Genomic DNA, 20,907 nt, shown 5'->3' on the forward strand with positions numbered 1-20,907 from the left:
TGGATGAAGGACTGAAGAGCAATGGGAGATTGAGTGTTCTGAGAGACATAAATAGTGGTCCTCTATGAGAGAGTGAGAGTCTTCTAGATGTCTCTCAGTTGGAAAACAAGATGATGTCTCCTTTGGTGGTATCAAATGAGGGTGACATCTGAATTTCTTCATTTATCATAGAGGAGAGATGTTAGCATATGAATTTACCAATCTGCATCTCTGTGTGAATTTACCAATCTGCATCTCTTGAGAGCATCCATGTACCTGTATCTCCATCTATGCATCTGTCTCAGCATTTCATAACAGGTAGTGGTTTTATTGGTAGACACATGAAGCACTTTCGTGATTATTTTAAATTGGTTCTTACTGTCACACCTTTTTAAAGAGGCTTCGATTAATGTTTCTCAGAAAGCCCTCAGTTGTTATCAGTTGGAGACCTAATTATTAAAGTATTTAATAAAGAGTTTCAGGTTCTTTTCGGGGAATAGTTGAAGATTCCAGAAACCTCATCTTATTTATTGCTCTGGAGTTGAACAGTGAGAACATCTTGACAGTCTTCCCAAAAACTCAACAAGACCAGACATTGCAAAAAATTTATTTTCATTTATTCAAGCTTTTAAAATAAAATATTCATTTAATGCGATAATTACAAAGGCAATAAAATACATAATTTAATCAGTTTTTCAAACTCATTTTAAAGTGGAGAGCTGTCATTTTAGAAAGCCTAGGTATATTTCTTTCCTTTAGCACATCAGGGGGAAAAAACCACAGCTAGCAAGGCACCACATCATGTAAGAAAGCCAAGTTCTGTCTCGCATATCTCAATGGGGAGGAATACCAAGCATGCTGCTGCAGCTGCAGGGATCAGGCCCTTGACTTTGGCTGAGTTGAAATTTTGATACGAATTCACAGCATGTCTTTAGCGCATCTGTCTATTTTCTGTTTGATGAGGAAAGTGTAGGAGGTACTTAACAATTAGACTAAAAGTCTGCCTTTGGTACTCTTGGAGGCCATTGGGATTCTCCATGGAGAAAATTTCTACCCTCTTTCTTCCACTATCCCTTAAAAATATCTTTAGTTCATGATCAGTATATTGGTGTAATGTTGGAAAAATAAAGGATCATTTTTCAATTGTAAGTGTGAACACTTACAATTATATAATGATATAAATGATATAAATTTATAAAATGATATAAATGTTCATTTTATAAATAAATTTATAAAATGATATAAATGTTCTTCTAATAGCAGAAACCCTCATCCCTCTACTGGAAGAGACAAATTGAGCTTCTGCTCCTGTAATCTTCCTATGCACCATTAGGTTTTGAACTTGGATCACTCAAATGCAGTCTTTTGAAGTGAAAACATTTGAAGGGAACCTATGAGGCAATGAATATGGGCAGAAACCCCTAGGCTGAGTAAGGAATGTGCACACACCTTTCTGCAGAACGAGGGAAAGGAAATTAAATTAGATCTCATAATTGAGAGGGCAGCATATGACTGATAGTTTCTCCTGGGCATCCCTGAATTGGTGCTTCTGTTTATCACAACCTACTTACTTCCACTGATGACAGCTGCTCCCGGGCATCTACAGACTCTCTTAGAAATGCTCTTTCTATTTCTCGCCCAGATGTGTCCTCTTCTCCAATACTGTTTAACACTCTGAGCTCTTCTAGATTTGATTTTTTAAAATATTATTTCCTGCTATACACAAATTGACTATGTTTAATAATTCAACTATATTTCAGTTATTTGTGCTTTCCTATGTCTTCCCATTATCTCCTATTGTATTAATTCATACCCTAGAGTATTTCTCATTGTCCTGCTACTGGCTTTGTCCCTCCTGCCCCCTGCCTGCAGGACACCTGCTGTGGGTGCCTCAGATGAACTGAATAGCTGTCATATTAGCCAATCAGGATCTGTTTCACACAGATAAAACTTGAGGAAGTCCCTCTCTCAGGTTTGAGAGTTATTTGCTAAACTCAGATTGTTAGAAATAATTTATTTTTTCCTTGAAAGATCTAGTGAGAATTAGTGGACACTGGAGATAGCACAACAGGTGTACAATATCCTTGATGAATTAAGAACCTGGTTTTAATTTGATTACTGAATTTTAGTTAGCACTGCTTCTCTCAATGGTATTTTACATAGTAGATAGAGGAATCTATTGTTTTGTACAAGAAGTCAAATATTTGCACATATTATGCTATAAAGATATATATATACTTATATATAGATATATATTTACATATATTATATATTTATATATACATGTATATCTATGTATCTATATATAAATATGTTACAAAGTTTTCAAAACAATGATTAAAGTGTCAGCAAAAGGCATTCATGTCAATCTTTTTGCAATCATAAATACTGAAGAAACTCTTGATCATTTTACAGTAATAATTTATTATATCTATCTTAACATACAAAAAGTGCTTGTTTCTGGGTCCTAAGATCCTGCATTAGAATTCAGTCTAGGTGCTATGAAGGTCTCTGTGAAGGTCTCAGTGTTTCCCATGTCATGGTAGACCTACAGGTAGTGTTGGGAGATGATACTGACAGTGCATATGCAGTCTATGGCTGGCCCTCCTTGTCTATAGGTTCCATATCTACAGATGTTACCAACAGCTGCAGGTTAAAAATACCTGAATAAACATTGGGTCTGTACTGAACATATGCAGATTGTTTTCTTGTCTTTATTTCCTACACAATATAATATAATAGCTATTTATAACACATATAAGGTATTTATATTGTGTTTGGTATGTTGGGACTGGGAAGAGCCAACCAACAAGCCAACATGCCAGCCTTTCTGGGAAGCCTTTCTGGGCTGAGAATCACCAACTCCCCTGCCCCAGTCAACCTGCTGGTTTGGAGAACAGGCTGAGTTGATAGCAACTGAGCTACAAAAAGCAACTGAATGCTTGTTTTATTTGGTTGACTTCGCAGGCCTGGGGCCAGTGGTCTGAGCATCTATTGGGAGGATGACAGTGTGCAATATACCAAATATGAGGGATTTCCTTCTGTCTTATTTTTGAGATCAAATACTGTCCTCCTGTTTTGCTTTGTTCCAATGAACTGTTGTGCTTTATTCAATATTCTGTTTTAATTGTTTTTATTTGATTTTGTTTTGGTTTGATTTTGCTGTGCCTGATGGAATGGACAGCTATTGTGAAGATAACAAGATACACTGTGGTAGTCATTGTTGTTTTCCTAGTATCCTGCTTTGAGATTCTGTACCTATTTCACCATTTTATTGTGATTGGATTTTTCTGTTTTGTTGTGTTGGGTTTTATTATGTTTTAAAAAATAAAAAATTAAAGAAAATAAGTCGTAAAGAGATGATTTAAAGGTCATGGGGAATACATAAAAACACTTGGGAAAAACCTTCTTGGAATGAACTTGAAACTTGGGGTATCTGTGGATTTAGCTACTAACAGATATCTGTATCTATTTGTGTATGTTTATGCACATATAAATGAAGCGTTTGTGTATATATGTGTATCAAATAGTATTTGACCCATTAACTAATTGGACCATAAGTCCCTTTGTACCAAAACCAATGCGTACTCAGTTCACATTTGCACTTGAACTTCTTCCTGTCAGATTTCCCACCAAAACAAGTAATTCACCATACTTCTAGTTTGAGAATGTTCTCTAGCAGTTTTCTTTTGTGCCTTCTTTGTGTGTACCTTTTAGGAGTCTGGTTGAAATGCTTCATTTGTCTTGGGAGAGGATGACTCGGACTGGGTTTTGTTGTCTTTATCCTCTGGAAGGTTCTTATCATTTTTCCTCTGACATTTCCTGTATGCAAAATAGACTGGAAAACAATACACAAGAGATTAAGTAAATTTCATAATCATAAGCTGCAGAATTACTTTAGACAGTGATTATGTTGCATGATTCATGGAGCCATTTGCATTTTCTATAGACCACAGGCTGCTGAGAGAAAACATTGTCATTCTTGCGTCTGTGACTCTTTGTGGTAAGAGAGAAGACTGCACTTCGGTAAGACCCTAGAAAAACTTCAGGGCCATTTGCTCAGGGCAACCACAAGACTCCTTTAGGATTCAGCAATGCAAGTGAAACTGTGTGACAATAAGAACACGAGGTATTTCTTTCCCAGCTGTCATATGCTAACTGATGTGGGAGCCCTCAATAAACATGCCGTATGCTGTGTCCCAGCACCCAAGACCCTCGACCAATGGCCTTTAGTGAAAAGACTTTAGTTAAAGCAGTGCTCCTGCAGCTGAATGCATACTGGAGCTAAGTAGAAAGAGCAAAGAAAATAAAAGAGAAAACAAAAGAAAAGAAAAGATAGAAAAGAAAATAATGTCTCCTGACATTTTAAAAGGTAAGGTTCCCATTATTTTTGTCATCTGACTTCACCTTGTATTTCCCATTAAAATGCCACGAAGCTTTGAAAGTAATTTCTTTATTTAAGAAAAAAATAGAACTTAAAAATAGAGTTTAAATATCACCCATCTTAGAAAGTAAAATGCATAGAAAAATCACAACTGGGTGAAGGCTGATAGCTGGAGACCTCGTGGGAGATCAAAGTTTATGCCATAGCAAAGTAAAATTAGGAACTGGGTCAACTAGCCCCTGTACTTTAAAGAACATTTTTGCTTAAACTGATTTAATTCTATTAATTGAGCGTCTGTATCTATCTATGTATATTTATCTCCCTTATGAGTCAATCTGTTAAATATCTTCTGCTATACTACTTTTCTGATAAATATTCTATATTTATAAGGCATGTTAAGACATCAAATTGGGAAAGTCACCAAAATGTTGGACTCCTTGGAAGCATTTAAGAAAACAGAATACAATACATCTGAGGGGTCGATATATCTAATTATCGAGTAAAAGCCAGTCAGTGGAAAGAATCCATCACCATCATTTTTCACTTTGCTAAAACTGTTTCATGAAATTATAATTTTTTCAGCAGCATTTGGGGAGTCATGATGATATTACGAGGGCAGAGTTTGCTCTCTTTTATTGGTACATTTCACTGCTGGGAGCAAATAATTCTTTAAAAAAACCATTTAGCAACTGAAATTTCCTGGAGAAGAACACGATGGTGGCATTGACTTGGCGGGGTCCCCTACCTCCCAGCAGTATTGCTGCAAAGGCGAGCTGGAAGATGCTGTAGAGCAGCGGGAAGGTGAACACCACGTTGAGTTCCTCAGGGCTGAAGGAAAGCTGCACGATGGTGGAGCACAGCTGGCTGTTCTGCATCCCGGTTTCCAGAGCCACTGTCCGGCACCTGCCAGGGCATAAAGAGAGCCTGTGTGCTTGGTGCTGCTTTGCTGTGTCATTGTATAACATTCAGGGCAAGAGTGGAACGAGGACATATAATGTATGTGTATGGGTTCAGTATAAATGACACGTCTTTATACTGAATAAATACATTGTTACATAATAATATGATCTAAATATACTTAATATATACCTATGAGGCATGATCAAAAATAGGATGTGTTTGTGTACATGCAATTCCATGAATCTACCTGGAAACAGTCCCTTTTGTCTGGAATGGACTTGTCTCATTGTTCTTGCCACTCTCTGAAGCAGTTCTGGAAATCTCCTATCTTCTCTTTAGTTGAGTTGTAGCTGCCTTCATGTCTAGAACTGCTTAGAAATGTTCACCTTTCACAGTCATCTGAATTTAGGGAGCAGCCAGAAGTCGCATGGTGCCAGGTCCAGTGAATATGGTGGGTGAGGGTACAGCCTAATGTTTTCCTGGGCCTGCTGTCCCGCTGGGTGACCCTTGGCAGCAGCCTCCGCCACGCTTTCCATTGCACCTTATGAAGACCCTCTAAAAGAAGCTTCCAGAACAGCTCCAGAAAGTGGCATGCTCAGAGTGAAGTTGAGTACCTCAAGGGAGATTAATGTTTCTTTTACTGTAATAAGTTTTAGATGTTTCAATTTGCTCATGCACAATGTTTGTGCTTAACCCCTGGTATTTGAGGAGTGGGATCATTTATAATAGTGCTCCATATATGGCAAATAATGCTCACCTTATCCTTTTCAATGATGTCCTTGGTAACAGCACAGAGCACAGGTCAGGGGCTCAGAAAATACTCGAGATACAGTATTTGTTACAGTTGCAGTTTGATTTAAATATCATTTAAAAATCTGCAAGGTGGGAATTATTATCCCTATTTTACAGGTAAGGAAACTTAGGGAAAGTGCTCGGCCCAAAGACCCATAGCTGGCGAGTGGTAGGGGATGCAATGTGGCCAGTCTCACTGTTCCCCTGTCCAGCCTCACAGGTGCACCAACTTCTCCACTTGTGCTTTCCCTGTCTGTTGCTTTAGATGGGCTAGGAAAGGAAACGTTTTTACATAGCACCCAATCCTAAGAGAGTGCATCCTGCCAATCGCTGGAAGAATCCATGGGTATCCCAAGGCCAAACTCACTGCTTTTGTTAAAGCCACTCTGCTTGGAGAATAAGAATGTACAACAGTGGAAAAGCATGCCGGGAACTGAATGGAGAATGGTCTGGAAGAATTTGAGTGTAAATAAATCCATAAATGAGTGTAAAGATAGTCAACATCTTCTTTTTAGGGACTTGTGTTATTTTAAGAATGAATGTGTTTATTTAGAATGATGTAGTCAGAAATAGGGCAGATGAGATTAAAAGTGAAGGATTTTCAGCTCAGCATCAGTATTTACTGCTGCTCTGGCCTAATTATGTCCCCACCTCCATTTCATGAGTGGAAGCTCTACCTCGATATGAGACCTTACGTGGAAATCTGATCATTGCCCATGAAATCATACGAGATGAGGTCATTAGGGTGGTTCCCACTCGATATGTTTAGTTTTCTTATTTAAAAATGGCACAGAGACAGGCACGTAAGAACCATATGGGTGTGTGGAGACGTAAGGAAAAGACAGCCAAGTACAAGACTAAACTAAGACCTTTCCTGATAGCCCTCAGGAAGAACCACGCAGGTAAACACCTTCATTAGGACTCATTGTCTGTGAAAATGTGAGTCCGTAAAGTTCTATTAAGCCACCGAGTTCACGGCACTTTGTTGTGGCAGCCACAGCAAACATATGCAACTATGCAACCGCTGTTGCCAATGAAAATTCCCAATCGGATTTGGCCATACCTGTACCAGGGCAGACCGGCTATTCTAGCCAGAAAAAATCCCAGGACGTAACCAGCAATGGGGTAGAGCAAGCCTATCACCCACAGTTTGGGATCGATTATCCAGGCGCTTTGGTACAACAGACCTCCAACTACAGCCACAAGCACGATGAGAACTGCACCTGCGATGGACCCGACCTGTAAGAAACAAAGACACTAATCAAGTTTGAGGGTATAGGCAGCTACTTTGAAGGCCATAAGATTCACTAAGATGCCCATTCTGGTTTGACTATTGTCTCCTTTGGAAGTCCTGTAATGTTTACAATGCCTAAGTTTTATTGGTCTTGTTCTCTACTGTTTTGTTCAACTTTATAATATCTAATGAGATGGACAATTCTTTTTAAGGAAACAAGAGACATCACTGATAACCATTGTTGATAACCTTGTACTCTGTTTTACATCATGTGCTATGTCTATTCTTGGTTTTGACTGACAGCTTTGTTTTGCCATATTTGACTTTATTCTTTCCCCCCCAAAAAAGTAATAAGAACTAAGGAGTAATAAAATCCAAAATGTGTAAATTTTGTTGTAAAAAAGAGAGGGGAAAAAAAAGAGCTCTCACGGATATAACAGCAAGTGTGTTTAGGGGTGTTAAATAGCTGACTATATTAATGTTTTTGGATCATTGAACACAGCTGTTTGCAGTCTCACTGTTTGAATGTCCACTTTGTATTCTTTGATACTGTGATTTGAGCAACTATTTCTAAGATGATAATATGTAATCTATTAACAGGTGATTTCTTACTGTTTTTTTTTTTTGTAGTTCTGTATTACGTGTACCCTTACCCTGCTTTGTTTTGTTTTGTGTTTTTCTCTTTTTCCTTTTAAATAAAATTAAAAAAAAAAAGAAAAAGAAACAAAGACACAAGTGAACAAGCCACGCAGACAGGAGCGCCTATAGGGCTCAAAGGCTAAGAAGACAGCTTCTACCTGGGTGTGAAAACCCAGCTACCTCTCCATGTAGCTCTACCATGAGGGCCACATTCAACTGGAAACTTTCACGCTTTTTAATTTTTAAGAAAACCACAGGACCTGTCCTAGTCATGCTCAGTTAACCCGAGGAGTTTCTGACTTGCAAATTATCCAGTCAGAGAGGAAGAAACTCAAGTCCAAAGAGCCCAGAAGACTTGGCTTCCACATTCTGCTCCTGCTATCTTGTCTCCTTTGGTAAATCATGAATTTAAAAAAAAATCTTGATTTCTTTATTTGTTGTTGCAGACAAAAATCTTGCTTCAGCTACATTTTATGATGGTTCTGATAATCAGAAAATAGATACAAAACTGTAAAGTTGAAAAGGCCCTGCTGTCTTCTTCTTTTTACAGTTTTATATTGTGTGAAGTTTAAATTACATGTTTAATTATTATTTGTTTTTGTCCAGAGAAACAATACTAATTAGCTTATTTTATCCCCTAAGCAACTGAACCTATCTGTATCATCTGTGTACATATCTGTATAGTTGGTGAAGGGCAGTGCATGGTTACCATATATTGAAATAAGCCAATTGCCTGGCACTGAATGAACCATATAGTTACAAAAATTAGAAACAGGTCATGTGTTACTCAAGATCTCTGCCTGGATAGGCTGTGTAACAAAAAGTCTCATAGCAGAGGTAACAGCAATGCTCTGTGAGCACAGAGGGGAGTAAAATCAAGGGGTGAATATTTGAGTTGGGTCCCAAAGGATGGATAGAAATTTGCCCCATGGATAGGACCAAGAAAGGCATTCTAGGAGAGAGAACTATGTGACTCACAACTTCAGGCCCCCCAGAAGGTAGTTAACTTATACAAGAATAAAGCCATGTAATAGATGGAGAGATCTTTGTTCCAGTTCTTACTGTGTAGCATGGCATTGCGCAGCCTGTGTGTGGGATACTTACTTTAAGTATGATCTTTGCCTTCTGGGGCCATTTGTGATTAACATAGATTCCAAAGGAAACGGGAATAACAAGAGCGACCAAAGAAATACCTAAAGATGACAGAAGGTCAATTGATCAGCAAAGGATATAATACAGATATAATGAGAAGTAAACAGCCTGAAAAGAACAGGCAATATTTCAGTCTCCCTTATTGAACATACGGAACAGAATGCAGATTTACTCACACACATGCACACACATGCACACACATGCATGCACACACACACACGCGCACATCTTCTTTACTTACTCCGATAGCTAATTTAATATTGCTAGTTATTTACTGTTCCTAATTTGATATTACTGATCAGAGAATTGATAATATAAATACTTGTGCTAAATCCTGGATGGATTTTTTTTTTAGAGTTACTTCTACTGCCAGTAAACTTTAGTTTCTGCTTGTTGAGATTTTGTCTTCTTTAATCTATTAGATCTATGTATTATAGGAATTTGTGTCTAGGAATGTGTGCCAAAATTTGTGTGTGTTCACGCACATGTGGTTATATATGTTCTCATGGTATATGTAGGTGATATTTTAAATCTTTCCATTATTTCATGGTAGTAGAAATAAATAGCTTATTTTAAAGTAGAAGAAATAAAGGAAAATTTTCAAAATTTGCTCAAGATCTCAAGGTATTCTGAAGGTTAAAGACTTTTGGTCATAATTGATCTCATTGATTTAATTCAACAACAGAGAGGAGAGAGAACAGGTTGAAAAAGGATGCTTTAAATTTTCTGTGAGATAATACACTTAGCGATCTCTCATGTAATTATAATTCTTGACAGCAGTGTGTCATGCAGCCAGGTGACAAAATCATACTTTCATTTCACCGTGTTAAATTTATGGCATTTCTTGGGACACATGGTTTGTCTCTCCGTGTCATTTAACACTCATTTGTCCGAGGGCTGCTTTCCTACAGTAGAGTACCAACAACTCCTAACTTCTCAATGGCTGCTTCTTTTTCAAACATTCATTTAAAGCAGTATGAGAAAGTGGTATTGGATAATGAAAGTCTGAGAGTAGATGTTGACTACTATTGGGGTAAATGACTGAGGAGCAGAAAACAGATTATAGATTCCAGGGTCATAAGTATTAATTCAAAATGAATCTAATAATGATGGAAACATAATTTGTCTAAAGCCTTCTAAACCTTCTCACAATGTAAAGGTAAGTAATTAATTTCCCTAGGAATTACTTAGTGGAATTAAGTCATGGGTACAAAAGCTAAAAGCTGGGAAAAGATAAAAACAGGTAGGAGGGAGCACACAGACAATGGTGGAAAAGGCCTATGGAAAAGAGTATAGAGGTTAGAGCCTCCAGAAAATCTCCCACTTGGTACCCCTCCATTTCAGTATTTGGGAAAGACCCTTCTTTTCTTTGAACCTTAGACCACCCACTAGATTTGTTAAGTTTGTAATCCTTAAATTAAAATTGTGTTGATAGAATTTGTTTGCATTGTGGTAGTTTAAATCTAGACACACACACACGGTGTTTGGAATGCATATGTGGTTGGGTTTCAGTTGTGCACTTTGAACACGTTGGATCCATTGGGCCTTCTTGCTAAGGTCCTAGTCTCTTTGGAGCGGGCCAACGCAGACTATCTCTGGCCATAATCTAGGATGGAAGTTTTTTCTCCCTTCACCAGATGAGGCCAGAGGAATTTTTCTAGGGCTCTGAAGTTGCTCTTTTTCATGTTCCCAGAAGGTTCTGGCCCTGAGAGCAGGCTGCCAGAACTCTGTGCTACCCTGGGGTCTTGGAGCTGGCTTTTTTCTTTTTTCTGCAGAACTGGAAGTTGAACTGAAGGCTGAGAGCTATTACTCTAGCTCTTTTTAATTTTGAGACAGGGTCTTATAATTTGCCTGGGTTGGCCTTAAAATTGTGGACCTCTTTGCCTCACATTCCCAGGTTGTTTGCTATATTTATTCCTTATATATCTGGGCCCTGCTCTGCAAAATGCCTGTCTATGTAGATCAGAAAGGACCAGCTTGTAGTTATACCACTGGACGCAAAATTTGGTCTTAATTCCAGTTTTCACAGGAGTTACAGGAGGGAGAAATGTAGAGAGAAAAGCCACAGTGAAAAAGAGTGGTGAATGATTTCCAGTGGTGAAATTCACAAACCATGGAAACTGGGCAAATCATTTAACCTCTTTGTGCTTTGGTCTCTTCATGTGACAAATGGGCAGACTCTCATCTCTCTCACAGTGCTGTGGTGAGATTTAATAACACGGAGTTATAACTTTGTGCGATTTAATAACATGGAGTATAACTTATGGTATGAGACACTCAAAATGTGGCTGCAACATCTTGCCATAGTGTTTTTGCTTTCCGGTTCCAGCTTTACCTTGGCTTTCCCCATGCAGATGCTGTTATCTGAGGGACCCAGATTTTCTCCTGAGTCATGGAAACATACTGAACCCTGGGCATGCCGTTCCAAGCATGGTGCCGCTCTGCAGAGCAAGATGAAGAGCAGACCACTGGTGTATTTCCAGCTCCCCAGGAACCCTGGGCAATTCAAACAATTGCCCTGAGCCTCAGTAGCCTTATTTATCAAGTGATGATAACATTTTATGAAGCTGTCAGTTCAGTTTTGTCCTTAGTAAAGAAACTAGAAAAACCAACAGCAGAAAATTGGATTGGAAAACAGGCCTGGGTGACCATGGTGAACAAAGTTAGTATCTTTGCATTTCAAACTCTTTTTGCCTTGTCTTTCTTTTTTCTTCTTTTCCAAACTTGATCCTTATTTATGATGACTCCTCTACAGAGATGCTAATCCATGTCTCTCTTTTTTTTTGCCTTTCAAAATTTACTCACATGAAAGGGGATAGTACAAGTTATTCACATAGTAGCTAAAAATTCCTCAATACTCCAAAAGGTAATGAAATGGACATCAAGAGGAGATTATTGTAAAATTGGAATTCTTTTCTTAAGCAATGAATTACTTATGATCAAAATTCTTCTGTCAGGTTCAGTAAGCAGGTTCCTTGAGAGGACCACAGTGTGTACCATGCAAACAATCTACACTTTGGGGGAAGGTGTTCGCTAAAGGAGAGGAGTGAGCTAAATGCATGAGGCACAGGGAAAGTGGTTTTAAAACCTGAGTTCAGATTATATCCAATATCATGGGTGTCTTCCACAGGTCAGTAGGAGAATCTCTTACATAGGAAACCCACTAAATAGTGTCTAGAGGACCTCTGTTTTCAATCCTGATAGCTACAGTGAGAGTAGGGAAGAGAAAAGAGACTATGTGAAAAGTATTGCAAAACTGATCATCCCAGGTACTGGGCAAAAATTTGTCTCAATTCAGTTGTACATGGTATGCATCACACTGAATCTCAGAAATGATCTTTCTTAGAAAAGCAAGGGACTGTTAGTTCAGCTTTCATAACATTCTAGGCGTTCCTTTAACAAATATTCCTCAAGTCACTGGGTGGCCTTTGGTTCAATGGGAAATCCACACTTTTTAGAGGACTCTCATCACGAAGATATTTGTCTGCAGTTATGTGTGAAAACAAGACTATTGAATGCATAGTGTTCTGGTTACGGGTACTGGTGTACCATTTCCCCTCCAGCTTAGCTTTGTGATGGGAGGTGTAGGGGAAAGCCTGCTTTTGGTAGGCTAGGAGCTATCTTATCCTTCTCTTGACCTCCATCTCTAAGTCATACCAACCATTTAATCTTCTGCTGTCCTCTACTCCCCTAGAAATAAGAGTACATCTGGGGGTATACATCTAGGAGTAGAAATGAATGGAGACATAGTCATAATGGCAAACTTAAATTCTGAGGCATATCCACCGACTTTTCTATGATGCTACGACTCACATCTGAGGGTCCCTAACATTAAGTCCCACCTGGTAGCTCCTGATGGTGCCACTCACCATTACTTTCCGGGGCTTCTATGTTGAAACATCACATGAGCTTTCTGTGAGTCTCAGTGTCATTGTCCACGTGTGAACTGCCATTCATGTGAACTAGCTCTGCTGTTGCATAGAGGAAAGATGAAGACTGCCTTCTATGAGCATCCTGAGCTGCTGAGGGATGGGGACTCCTGAAACTGGCTCTTTTCTTAGGAATGCTCAATGAGGAAAAATCAGTTTGTCTCGTGAGTTCAAGGCTTGGAGTCATTCAAAGGCCAAGGTGACTTCGAAGGAAAGTCTGACTGGGTGAAAACTGCCACTAAGTAATATCTAGGTGTGAGGCTGGCCTGAGGACCTAGTGGAGACTAAGCAGAGGGCGCAAGGGCGACAGTCAACAGTCTTGCCAAGGAGCGACTTACCTAGGCTATCAAAGGGAATAACAATGCTGCCAGAGTCGACCCACATTTTGGTGTAGATGTACAGGCAGAGTGGCATCATCCCCAGGGCAAGCAGTGTGGAGCACGTGGTCATGCTGACGCTGCAAGGCAATAGGTGGGTTGACTGGTGCCCTGGTGCTTTTCAGGGAAGAGGCTGCTTCACTCTCAGCCCCTTACCAGAAAACTCTGCAAGAATTTATCCCAACCTGCAGCACTAGCTGTGTGATGGGCAGAAACATACATGTGTCCAACTTTGTGCAGAGCTGGCCTTGGGCAAAATCAGCCATATTGGTATCTTTCTACCCTGCCACGCATTCACCTTGCCTCTTGATTTGCTCTGAAAGATGGGTATGGAGCATTTTAGAATGTCTAAGCCAATTGTTAAGGCACAAAGTGCCTGGATGACCATTGTCAAACCTCCCACAGCAAGCACATTGACACCAGTCAAGACTCCAGGAGCCTTCGGGCATCTGTTTCTGCTGGTTGAGATGGACCTCCTGGGGCCTTGGAGGAGAATACATATCTGGTGAAGGAGGCCTCATGGTCTTTCTATAAACAGTCGAATTATTACCTAAATGGCCAGAGCCAGAGAAGCAAAATGGATTTTAAAAAGAAATGCAAAACATTTCTGCAACCAAGGGAGGCAGGATTCTTAATACTGAGTACATCCTTAGCAATTAAATGTGTGTTCAGAGGAATGAAGATCTGGGAATTGTCCTGATTAAAGCACTTGTATTTTAGTGAGGTGTTTGGTCAAGTAGGTGGATTTTGGTATGGAGGAATCGCTGTTGGATGTAGTTACTTTCAGCACAGTGATGGTGGGTGGAAGGCAGTTTCGGGGAGCAGATTCAATGCTGAGGCTCTAAAGCCACTTGTTGACTGGATTGGGGAAGGGCAGTATGACTTAATAGGTGGCTCTGGGAGAGTCCCTTGACTTCTTTTTGCCAGTTTTCCTTATCTGTGATGGAGATCATCATCACAGCTGTCTCACAGATTGTGCAGGAGGCAGTGATGAGCTAACGGTGTCCAGTGTGGAAAATAACCCAAACTCTCGCTGCGAGCCAGTTACTGTTAGGGTTCCTATGACTGCAAGTGTATGTGTTTCGTCTTCTACATACACCATTAGCAAATACAGCAATTCTCTGGAAGATTCTTTCCTAGCTGCAGCATTCAGATTATTCAGTCATTTCTAATGGGTGCTATCTGTGTACCTGGAGGAAAAGGCTAAATATTTCAACTACCTGACCATTCCTCCAAATAAAAAGTTCTATACTATGCAAAACAAAGTAGATGAAGATAATGAATTTAATTTCAGTGTAAATAATGAAATATGTACAGTTTTGATAAGCTATTAATCTTCTAATTTTCTTTTAAACAAGTAATGAAGTAATTTAAGTTAGATTTAAAAGAGTCAAGTAACAATACCTGTATTAGTAGAGCTAAAATATTTTAATGATAACCAAAAATGCACCTAAAACACTTTCTGAGAAGTTCAAGCCATTACCATCATAGGTTAATCTAACTTATATAAAAATAAGACACATAGGTAGTCCTGCACTAGAAAAATAAGTGCATTTGTTACAAACAGTGCTTTGTCTTACTTATTATAACTAAAGTACTGAAACTTCTAAATGCTTTATCCACTCTTCCTTTTCCTCTGGCCGTTCTCTTATCTGTAATTTAAAAAATACATTACAGCGACTGAAGTTTGTTTCCATAGTAAAATTCCTTTCTTCCTGTGCATTGTACACATTGTCTCTGGCCAGAGGGACAGGCAGAGAGGGAGGGAGGGATCCTGCCTCACAGCGTGGGGAAGAGAAAGAAGGTCAGACCTGCTTGTTTTAAATGGGTGGAACAATTTTTAGAAGGGAGTCAGATTTTTTTCTGCTTTTCTTTTAAATTTTCTCCAGAAAACTTCAGTTTCAAATTACAATGCAGACAGTTTAAGAAGTCCAGTTACGGCACCGAGTTTGGTGGGAGAAGTTTCTTAAAGGCCATGAGGAAGTGCAGGTTAGAAGTTGGAAGAGAAATGGGTTCCGTTTAACAGACATGGACAGTAAGAATTTGCAGACAGACAAGAGAAAAGGTGGTGATTGGTGGATTCTTTCTAAACTAGTAACAAGAACAAAGCCGAGGCACTCCAAACAATATTAAAATAATTCAGAGAGAATATTAATTAACAATGCTGGAGAATAAATTAGCAAAATAAAAAATTTATTTTGCTTGGAAAATCTCCACTTCTCCAAAGGGCATGCATGTCAAAAATGGAAATCTGACCATGAATTTATATTGGAAATGAGAAAAATATCAATATTTAAGAAAAATAAGAATCTTTTGGTTTTAATTCTTGGAATTAGCTTTATTCTATGGAGGCAGAATTTTTATGTGTGTGTGTGGTGGGAGGGGGAGGGACAAAAGCAGCTAATAAATGAAAATTCAGTGAAATCAGCGATAAAGATTGAAAAATAATATAATCACTTAGAAGTGGAATAGCAAGTTTCAGGTCTCAGAAGAAGTGTAGATAGATGGTATGAGAAGTAATAAGTATAGAAATAATGCAGAGTAAATAATGCAGAAATGATGTAGAGATAAGTATATAGGGCTGGATTTTAATGGTGACCCCAAACATGCACTGGTTAAAGTTATGAACCTTATTTTTATCATCAGCCAAATGCAGAAAATGATGGTACTGACCTCAGAGGGTTCTCTGGAAGTTCACCCCAAAGCATTTTGAGTACTTAGTACTGTGAGTTCCTGGCATGTTACAGTGTCTAATATACATTAGTGACTAAAATACAGGGAGGATAAGGGAAAGAGTCCAAGGTGGATGCTTCTGTGGTTGAAGAGAGAGGGTTTCTTTGAACTGTGATAATCCAGAAGCTCAGGAATTTTGGACAACTAAAATAACACTGACTATGGAACTGAAAGATGAAAAATGTCATAGTGTCTGGACAGCAATAAAGGATGTGGTAGGAAAACCTATGAAATAGGAATCCTAGAAAATAAGGACTGTAGAAAGTAGCAGTTGGTGAAGGTTTTGGGGACAACCTAGCAAAAGAGGCATGACAATGGATTCCTCAAGGAGGTCAAAGCAAAGAAAATGAAGTCTGCGTGTGGGAGCTGAGGCCATTGCTAAGGCTGGAGAGATAAAATACTTCCTTGCGTCTGAGGATAGCACATATATGAAGGAGGTAGGGGTGCTCTGTGTCTCTGAGTCCCTGGGCCTTGGCCACCAGCAAATCTGCCTGAAGAGTCTCCTTCGCTTTCCCATTTTGTGCTCCTGATACCCACCGCACAGCTTTCATAGGTGAAAGTTCTTGTGCATGGAAAGACTGTTTGGTTATTTATTTATTTATATGTAAAATCACAAGAGGTTGTAAAACACAATGGCTGTCATCTCAGGGAACATAGTGGAGGAGCGAGCAATGCTTTGGTTTTTTCGCCTAGCACCCACATCTAAGAAAGTTAGAGCCAGGTGGAATGTGTGGCCTTAGCTCAATGGCCCAGGAATCTGTTAGCCTAGCTAACCATATCTTCAAGCCATCGCTGGAGCTCCAAGTGAGGTGGGAGAAAGTAATGTTGAGAGGACAGAAATGGAAATATGAGTAGTGGAGAGGATTGTATCTAAGTACATTTTCAGAAGGCATAAAGTATCCTGTATTTTCTCCATGAGAATAAAATGTTTTGAAAGACTATTGCCCATGTTCTGAAGTTTCACTCATTTTGTTTTAAAGAAATATTTGAATATTTCCCCTAACATATGCAATGTACACACAAGGTCATCTTACATAGTCACATGATTAACGCCGTCTCAGTGATTATCATCATTGTAATGAATATTATTTTTGATGCTAAAATATAATCTGCAGTGGAGAACTCATTTCAACAGACAAAAGTTCTGCATCGCATATAGTGTTTTCTATCTATGGCATCACAATAAGGTGGGGTCATTTTGTTAAAGCATAAGAATGTAAGCTGAAAAATTTATGAATGCGCAAAAGCTGGCTAGCGGAGGTCGAAGTCTGATCTCACCTCTAAGTTCACTCTGATTACTTTCAGAATCCTCACTGCAGAATCAGGTCAAACTAAACCAAACTTTAGGAAGAACTTACTGCTCTGCTGGGGTTCACAGATTAAGTGAGCCTAAACAACGCTTTCCATCTTGAGTTCTTTTACAGATATCTTAAAAAGATACCTGTTCAGCACTCAGGAAGCTGAGGCAGGAGGATCGTTGCAAGTTCAAGACCAGCCTGGGTTACAAAGTGAACTCAAAACCAGCTTGAACTGCATAGCTAGACACTGTCTTAAAAAAAAAAGACACCTGTTGCAAGGCAGATGCTGTGTATTTCCTAACACAAAAACGAGTAGGATAAAAACATATCATGTTTCAGACTTGTCTAAAACTTCTGGGGAAATCAGCACCAGCAGTGACACAATAGCAGGTTTCTAATTGCTACTAAAGCACTTGATCAGTCCAACAGTAGCATGTCTACACTTGGAGCTTCTTTCTTCTGTACATGGTAGCTGGGGATTAATAGAGCTGATCACCCACCCTGCAATATTTAATAAGTATATCTATCATCAGCACCTGGATAGTTTGCAAAAATGCATGCCTTCTGCTAAAATGAAGAATGCACAGTGAGGAATGACACATTTGTTTGTTCAGCTTTCAGCACTAAAAATTTTGGGCTATAAATGGCCCATGCATGCTGCCTCCTCTAACTATTAGTCTTTTCCCTCTCCTCAACCCTGTTTCCAGGATGAGCTGGGCAAACACTGAATTTTGGCTTGCTCTGTGGGAAGCAGAGGAACAACTTCCTGTTTGTATTTCTTTTATGCCAGTAGAGGCAAAGCAAATCATGAATTTTTCCTCAGATTTTACAACAAGATTTTGCCTAAGGATGCGGTTTTATAGTGGAACCGACCGACCATTGTCTCTCCATAGTCTTCTCAGTGGAGCCCAGTTTGAATTTAGGTTTGTCTTCTGACATCCTCATTAACTTCTCAGTTATGCCTTGTGGCTTAGAAAATATTTTTTCCATAGACTTTGGCTTTTCCTACAGATAATTAGCAAATATGCAACTCTCTGTTACCCAATTTAGATTTAAAAGCACAAAAATAAACTAAAGCCCCCCAATTCTAACATCTAAGAAGCTAAGCTGGAAGGCATTGAAATGCATTTATTCTTTCCCATTTAATTCCTTAGTCATGGCTAAAATCAGTGGTAGACCAGATGTACACACTGAATACCATGGTCTTTTGCAAAGATGAACCCTATATGACTACAATAGTTGGAGATGCAAATCTCTTACCTTAGGTCCATGTCACCATCTACCCAATAGGCCAGGACATTGGAGGATGATCCTCCAGGACAGCAGCCCATGATGATCACCACCACAGCCTGGACAGGGAGGATGCCAAAGATCAATGACAGGAGAAAGCCGGTGAGAGGCATGATTCCAAACTGACAGAGGAAGCCAATCAGTATGCCCCACGGCCGCTTTATGTGCCCTATGAATTTCTGGATTTCCACGTTGCAGCCCATGGAGAACATAACCAAGGCCAGCAGGATGGTCAAAACAATACTCAGGACTATGCTGAGAAGGGCATTGACATTTTCCTGGGAGGCCACACAAGAGGCACCTTCACAGACTGACGCATTGGGATGACAGACTGTAAGGTTAGTCCTTGTGAGGTTCGCTATTCCAGTGGTGAAGTCCATGATGGCACGAGTCCTCTGCTCTCAGCGGCTGGCTCAGGTAAGTAATGCTTACTTCCACCACTTCAAACTTTTAAATGCCTTTTAAACAAGTGGCTTTAGGTGTCTCTCTGAAAAGCCACCCAAGTAAAGCAATAAAAAATAAATGCTAGTATGTCAGTTTCGAGAGGTAGGTAACATTTCAACATACCACCAATGATGAATCATAGAAGTCCAGCAAAATTACTGGCCCAAACAGAAGTTGTAATTAATCATTTATTGGAATGATTATGAATGGTTCACAGAGAAACAGCTGTGTTAATGTTTAATGCTGGGAAGTTTTGTTGAATAATTTCAGTGAAGTGAAAATTAAAATCTGCTGTCATGGCTTGAGTTGTAGGAAGGCATACTTACTTATCTTTCTTTAAATACAGAGGATTGAGACTCTGAAAAGCCATGTAACCTGTGCCAAATGATATTAGCAATTAGATTTCAGTCAGACTGCATTAGAACCAAGATCTCTGATTTCCTGCCCTCATGGTTTTCCTACTGTGTCATTCTGATTTCTGGTGTTGGACTACAAACATTTGCAAGTTTGAGAAGCTTCTAAGGCTTTGATATAAACCTATGGGACAGTGACACACAGGGAGGACAGACTGTTTTCTGGTTGGAAGGAGTCTGACTTGTAGAACCACCCTCAATTACTTTGCCTGGCAATTATGCATGTGTTGCCATAGCAACAGAGTGCTTTATAGCTGGAGACAATACAATTATTTAGAGAGATGAACCTCAGAGCATTAGGTCAAAGTGACAGGATCTTTTTGTGGTTAGAATCAGGAATTGGAATTAGAAAAATTTTTATGAGGGAGAGGAACACTAAGAGAGATGGGTCATTATAAATGTCTAACAGTCACCCTCATTATGGGTGGAACACTGCTCTTAGATATAGGGGAACATAACAAAGGGGGAAAGGAGACTTTGTCCTGTTCTCTGGTGTTTATGATCCAATTATTGAGTCAAGACAGCACACAGGAATATGAGTGAATGCTAATTTAAATTGAGATTCATAATTTGTAAGATGAATTTGAATGTAAGATGAATTTCTCCTTTCAGGTCCTCATCTTAGATTATGTAGGATTAGCGTCCCCATTTGAGGAGAGAGGCTGAGGGGAGGCAATGAAGTGCTTCTTAGAAGGCCTCAAGGTGGGGACCGGGAGGGCTGGAACTCTTCTTTCTACCTCTGAGCAGACAATGGTTGGTTTGACTTTGGTAGAGATTTGGAGTCAATCTTTAGAATGAGGTGCTTAGAACTCAGTGTCCCTGGCACTTAAAATCCAGTTTGTGATGCTGGGAGCTTGGGGTACATTCTATTTTCTAACAAGCTCACAATCAGTGGTGACTCTACTGATCTGGGGACCTCACTGTGAATGTCAGGCTGTAGATTCTATGACAACAGCTGCTTAAACTGCAGGCAGCTGGATGTGCAGAATTGCTGTGTGGTTAGAGAGGCCTTCTCATCATGTGAGTCACCCCGAGGTGTGGTGCTTATGTTGGCTGCCAGGTATAGGAGAAAATAGTGTCCCATATCCTGGTGGCTGGGGACCTGGGGATGACGCCTGTTTAATTTTAGAATGAGCTATTTGGAACCTTTCCGTAAGGTAGCAGTTATTCACATTTCTTGTTGGTGTGGCTCCTGTCCTGGCAGTGCCCACTTCAGGTGCCATGATACTCTGTCTGTCTTTCCTGGAATAGGTGGACTTCCCTTAGTTCTACAACCCTTCTCTACCTAGAATCAGAACTGGGTTGCTGCCTGCTGGCTCCTGGGAGATCTTGCTGTCTCTCCC

General features: G+C 39.6%; 1 protein-coding gene across 1 annotated transcript; it reads right to left on the reverse strand.

Moving 5' to 3' along the window:
• Nucleotides 1-574: 574 nt before the first annotated feature.
• On the reverse strand, nucleotides 575-19,275 carry Slc10a2 (solute carrier family 10 member 2). The gene is made up of 6 exons (XM_003477519.3): nucleotides 18,678-19,275; nucleotides 13,348-13,466; nucleotides 9,033-9,121; nucleotides 7,119-7,294; nucleotides 5,109-5,266; nucleotides 575-3,817 (listed from the first exon to the last, which is right to left on the reverse strand). Exons 1-6 carry the CDS (start codon nucleotides 19,085-19,087, stop codon nucleotides 3,693-3,695), a joined length of 1,077 nt encoding a protein of 358 aa, XP_003477567.1. The 5' UTR covers nucleotides 19,088-19,275; the 3' UTR covers nucleotides 575-3,692.
• Between the last annotated feature and the right edge of the window lie 1,632 nt (nucleotides 19,276-20,907).

This window comes from Cavia porcellus, unplaced genomic scaffold (genome assembly GCF_034190915.1).
Source record: "Cavia porcellus strain 051 isolate PalLab524CR breed Dunkin Hartley unplaced genomic scaffold, mCavPor4.1 scaffold_4, whole genome shotgun sequence".
Taxonomy (NCBI): Eukaryota; Metazoa; Chordata; class Mammalia; order Rodentia; family Caviidae; genus Cavia; species Cavia porcellus.